Source organism: Nanorana parkeri, unplaced genomic scaffold (genome assembly GCF_000935625.1).
Source record: "Nanorana parkeri isolate BGI_ZX_2015 unplaced genomic scaffold, ASM93562v1 scaffold1071, whole genome shotgun sequence".
In the NCBI taxonomy this organism is placed as follows: Eukaryota; Metazoa; Chordata; class Amphibia; order Anura; family Dicroglossidae; genus Nanorana; species Nanorana parkeri.
The window spans coordinates 215,433-221,432 of NW_017307339.1; the positions used below are offsets into that span (position 1 = coordinate 215,433).

Genomic DNA, 6,000 nt, shown 5'->3' on the forward strand with positions numbered 1-6,000 from the left:
AAGACGTCCTGCCCCTCCCCCCTCTCGTGTGCGGCACTCAGCGCGCACACGAGAGGGAAAACTGTGAGCATGTAAACAGCCAGCGATGGCTGTTTACATACAAGCGATCAGGCGTCTCTAGAGACGCCCGATCGCTTGCAGGAGTTGCGGGTGTGCGCCCCCCCCCCGTACCTATGTCCCGCCGTCTCCTCGTCGCCGCTGCCGGTCCGTGATCCGATGTGGCCGGTGCGGCTGGGACCGGCACGGCGACGCTCTAACAGCAGATCAAAGGGAGATCATTACTCGATTTCCCTTTGATCTCTCTTCCTGTCCCCGAATGCAGGAAGTGATGTATATTACATCACTTCCTGCATTCAGTGTCACTCTCCGGTGCAGAACACCGGAGAGAAGCTGATGAAGCAGATCTCTGCTTCATCAGCTTCTGTGGGGGTCCCTAGGTGACATCAGAGGTCTTGGAGACCCCTGATGTCTCCATAAAGAGGACCTGTTTGGTGAACTGGCTATTACATAGGGGATTTCTTAATCCCCTATGTTATAGCAATAAAGTTGTCTAAAAAAAGTAAAAAAAAAAAAAATTACAGCATTAAAAAAAATAAAGCTAAAAAAATATTCACAAATAATAATAAAAAAAATGACATAAAAAATGTTTTAAAGTCCCCCGCCCCCCCACATACAAACATGCGTCGGTTGCGCCTATGTACGAAAACGACGATTGCGCCTATTATGCAGCACATGTTACATATCGCCGCAAACGTCGGAGTGAGAGCAATAATTTTAGGGCCATCAATCACTGATAACACTAAACTGATGAGCGGTAAAAACGTTTAAAGTGTCGCCTATGGCCAATTTTGGTTGCGGTCGTTTTCTGCGATTTCGCGGGCGCGCGCACTTTTAAAGGTTGGCATATTTAGTGTCTATTGACCCGACGTGACCCCGTCTTTTATATTATATCAAAAAATTGGGGTGAAAATAAATGTTTTATAACATTTTATAGGGAAACATGTTTTTTTCACAAAATTTAGGGTACTTTTTTGTTATATAGTAAAAAATAAAAACCCCAGCGGTGATTAAATACCACCAAAAGAAAGCTCTATCTGTCCCCAAAAAATGGTATAAAATTAATTTCAGTACAGCGTTGCATGACGGAATAAACGTCAGCCAAAGTACAGCAGCGCTGAACACTGAAAAATGGTGAAACACCGCGGTCTTCAAGTGGTTAAAAACATAGAGCAACATTGAAAAATAAATAAAATATATATTAGTTCTTGTATAATGTGCAAATGAAACTTTTTTGTGTATTTGTTACCCCTTTGAGAAATCCCAAAACTCCCCCCGACAATGGTGTGAAATTAATTTTAGTGCATAAAATCAGCACTTAAGAACTGCCAAATCAATATACAAGGATTTGATTTACTTTATAACAAATGCTGGAAAACATGTGTATGTAATATAATATAATCCCATAAATCAAATTTATTGAATTGAGATTCAGTGTTAAAATATTTGAATGCTTTTCCGCAACAGAGCATTGATCAGTCCTGTTATTGTACTACAATATACAATACTATGTAATTGTTAAAAATGACATGCTAACTTGCATATGTTTGTAGCCATTTAGAAAATAAAGTGCTAAGTATGGAAGATAAACACACCCGGCAACTCCAGTCAATGAAGGAAGAAAAAGATAAACTGCAAACCTTAGTACTCAGACAAAATTCCATTATTGAAGATTTAGAGAAGCAGCTGATGACAGCATCGTCAAATAACTCTATGCTGCAGAAACAACAGCATGATCTGATGGAGACTGTGCACAATCTGCTAACAAGGATGACACCGCAAACAGGTATGTTATAACAGACCTACTCTGGAAATAACGTCAGATAGTCAAGCATGCATAGAGAGGATTCTACTGTCTGAAGAAATGTTAATTATAAAACAGTTAATGCAAAATGTGACAAACAATTTCAATAATTTGAAAAGGTTGACCCTTATGAATTATGCATGAAAATGTGGACTGTTTATATTCAAGTTTTTTCCTAATAAAGTAGATAGGTATGGTGTAATTACTGCTCATACATATGTTGAGCTATTTTTTTTTTTGTATTTCAGCGTTAACGTAATTCTTATATGATTTTTACATGATTGTATTCTTGGGTATCTATAGTTTTGTTATTGCATTACATGTAGCGTTTAGCACATTGTTATTTTTATCAATCAACCTACTCAGGTTTGTATTGTAAGAAGAAGCAGCAATAAAAGCACAGTCATTGAGGTTTTTACAGTGCAAGTTTTAGGTCCGTGAGTACATACAACACACACAGACACACACACAGTAAACATTGACAAAATGTAAATAGAATCTAGCACACACAATTTTACTAGAGCTGCAGCTAACGATTATTTTCAAAACCGGTTAGCCGATTATTGAGTTCGATTAATCGGTTAAAAAAATAAAATAAAATCCATTATAAAAAACGGCTCCAGTGATGGGACTACTAGTTTGTATTGAGATTGTAGTCCATCAAAGGAGCAAGCTTGGAGCGGTAGAAGTAAATAAGAAAAAAAAAAGTGTGGTGTGCAATATAGTGAAATGAAAAGTGTAAAATTATATAGCAATGAATGCAGAATGGCACCGGCTATAGAGGACTACAAATCCCAGCAATAGTACATTATACAGCACAATACAGAATACCACCAGCTACAGAGGAGTACAACAAATCCCAGCAATAATATATTATACAGCGAAATGCTCTGTACTGCACTGTATAATGTACTATTGCTGGGATTTGTAGTCCTCTATACAGCGCAATGCAGAATACCACCAGCTATAGAGGGATACAACAAATCTCAGCAATAGTACATTATACATACAGTGTAGTCCTCTGTATAATATACAGCACAATGTACCATCAGCTATAGAGGAATACAAATCCCAGCAATACATTACAGGGGTGTGGAATTCATATCGCCCGACGCCCAGGACATGTAGTTCCGGGCAAGTTGTTTTGTCACTATTTTAGCCCTGCTACGGACAAGTAGCAGGGCGGGGTTTTTTTTCTTAAATGAGCGCCGAGAGCGGCGCTGCGAGCGGGGGGCGTGGAGCACCGAGAGCGGGGTGCGTTGACGGAGCGGGGACGGAGCGCTGAGAACTGGGGATGGAGCGGAGGGCGTGGAGCCGTGACGTGGCAGGGGGCGTGGAGCAGTGACAAAGCCGGACAGTGGAGCTGTGACAGGCTCTGTCACCTCCCTCAGCCTCTGTACCCGGCGGCCGCTGCTCGTTCCTATCACAGGAGTTCTAGCAAAAGTGCGGTGCTAGAACTCCCGTGTTGGAGGTGACAGGGTCAATAAAGAGTACCTGTCACTTCCAAATGCTATCACACAGGATTATTATTATCTGTGCTGTGTGATAGCAATACAGTTAAGTTGTTTGTAAAAATAGTTAAAATGAAAAAGTAAAAAATAATAATTAAAAATGTAACTAAATAAAAAGGCGATTAAGGAAAAATAATAAAACAAATGAAAATTTTTTACAAAGTAAATAAAAATTTAAAAAATGAAAACCAGCCCCGCTGCCCCATCTGCATGCGAATAAATGCGCAGTGTTTTCAACTGCAATCGTGTGCAACTGCTCGGGCAGGGCGGTATTGCATCAAGAAAAACGCGCAATCTGCCTGACATGACTGGGGTGTCATTAGAAAATAATGGCACTGCCAGCGCGATCGGCAGGGGTGTGCGATCCGTGACTGCCCGGAAATCGTGCAAGAAACCGAGCGGATGGCTGGGTGGTCACGGAATCGCACACCACCGCCGATCGTGCTGTCAGTGCCATTATAATGGCACCCGAGTCGTGCCAGGCAGATTGCGCGTTTTCCTGCTGCAATACCGCCTGGGCAATTCCACATGATCACGGTTGAAAACACTGCGTGGTGCATGTCGTGAAAATAGGTACATCTACCTTTTTTTCAGCGATTGCCACGCAGATGTAACCCCATACATGCTGATGCAACCGCTGTATGCCACCACACACGATAGCACGTCCTGGGAATCCCCAAATCTGCACCAACCCTAAAGTGTATAATCACTTTCCCAAGTAATTTAGGAAAATGGAATTACCCGCACAAATCTCCCTCCCACTATACTTACCTTTCGGCGAATGGCCCTTCCCGTCCACCAGTACGGGTGTACTATCTGTACCTGTTCCATGTATTCTGAATTTCGCTTGCAAATTGCAAGCACTCGTTGGTCAACGCAGTCACCTGACAGCACTGACCAATGAGAAGTGCTTCTTAGCACTGCTAAATACGGTTTTGGTTAAAATTATTTTTTTTGTATTAGGACAAGTAGATTGTCATGAGGGACAAGTAGATTCGGCCCCCGCTTTAGTCCTTGGACAAGTAGTTTTTTCTAAAAATTCCACACCCCCTGCATTATAGAGCACCATGTGGGGGGGGAGTGCAGGCTTACCTGAGCAGTCTTCCAGCAACTTGCTTCTGAGATAGGGCCTGTCTACCGGCGATTGTCATCGCCCCACACCTGCTCCTCCTTACTTCTTCTCCCCGCGTCCCTGTGCCGATCGTGGATGTGGGAGGGCGGTGAGCGTGAGGCGGGGAGGAGGTGCGGCGTGTGGATGCGGGCGGTTCTGGCAGCGGAGAGCGTGAGGTGGGGAGGAGGTACGGCACACAACGTGTGTGGAGCCGTGAACAGGGCCAACTAACCAGAAGCCGATTAATCGATGATTGAAAAAGTTGACAACCTTTTCAATAATCTATTATAATCGATTGTCGATTAGTTGTTGCAGCCCTAAATTTTACATTAAGCTCTTTTTACATGTATACCTAAAAATCATTAAAAAGGCTGTATATTCCCTATAAAACATAATCTAAATGGCTCTATCTGCTGACTTCCTTTGCTCTATAAATGACTAAGTCAGAAGTTCAAATTGCTACACAATGTATGCTTATAACATTCATGAATGTAGAAGCAGAAATTCCCATATCTTCACCAAAGTGCAAATATATCACACTGCATTCAGGGGAGAGGGTGACTGCATTGATCATTGATGAGCTACCTGGTCAAGCATTCAGCTGTAAAAGGCAATAGTTCACTTCAAAAATATTTTATCTTAAGCACCCTAAAGTTCTGATAAGCTCCTGAATATGGTTGGTGCGTTGCATGTTTTGGTCAGTCATGTTCAACCAATGTGAGTTTTGCCATGTATGCTTACCGCGTGTACTTTCTTCAAATATTATAAGACTGCTACTAAAATTGGTTAAAATTGGGATATTGTCCATATCCCAGTTGATTCTGGATAACAGCATCTTCATTTCTATTCACAATTCCAGATTATAGGCTCCTGCTAGTAGATTCACCTAAATGCTTTTTAAAAAGGGGTGCTTTATCCTCTTATGATGTGCCAGTCCTCTGGGCTGCCATTCCAAGCCCTGACCTGTTAGCATATACCATTTGCAGTGGGAATATATACTACTACTGTAATGCTTTCTTTATTGTGAGTAACATTGCTTCTTATTTGTTTTAGTGCTTAGCTTAAAAATAGGTAATTTACTTTAATAGCAGCTCTCTTAGCAAACTAGTGGCTATACATTTATAAAGTTGCATATGTCTCGATGTAGTAAGCGCCAAACTAAAACAGCAATTTATCCTCCATGTCTACAGTGTTATCAGGACTGCGCACATAACAGCATTTACACAACGCTGTATAGTGTGATAAATGGCTGAATGCCTACAATAACAACACAGCTATTAAACCTAATATTTTATGACAGAGCTATCATACAAGCAATGTATTTAATGACTATGGGACCTATTTATAAAAGATCAAAGCTGACATTTCACTAGTTTTTCATGGGAAATATTAAATCTGTTTTGACTATCTGCGAGGCTGGCTGCCCTGGACAATACGGCCTATGGCCACTTATTTAATTTTTACAAGCAGTAAAATAAATTCTAGAGATCTGGAGATGCATTTTTCCAATAAATAGA

At 41.3% G+C, this 6,000-nt stretch overlaps 2 protein-coding genes across 9 annotated transcripts in view; one reads left to right on the forward strand and one right to left on the reverse strand.

Moving 5' to 3' along the window:
* Nucleotides 1-6,000, reverse strand: part of MCPH1 (microcephalin 1) — a 238,927-nt gene that overhangs the window by 129,090 nt on the left and 103,837 nt on the right. The gene's annotated exons all lie outside the window — the stretch shown is intronic.
* Nucleotides 1-6,000, forward strand: part of ANGPT2 (angiopoietin 2) — a 54,602-nt gene that overhangs the window by 29,311 nt on the left and 19,291 nt on the right. For 4 of the 8 annotated variants that reach the window (XM_018567604.1, XM_018567598.1, XM_018567605.1 and 1 more), the window contains one exon: nt 1,611-1,843. In XM_018567604.1, coding sequence (XP_018423106.1) covers nt 1,611-1,843 — 233 coding nt within the window. Of the gene's footprint in view, nt 1-1,610; nt 1,848-4,277; nt 4,305-5,127; nt 5,137-6,000 lie in introns of all 8 variants that reach the window. The other 4 variants (XM_018567600.1, XM_018567601.1, XM_018567603.1 and 1 more) reach the window with 4 other exon arrangements.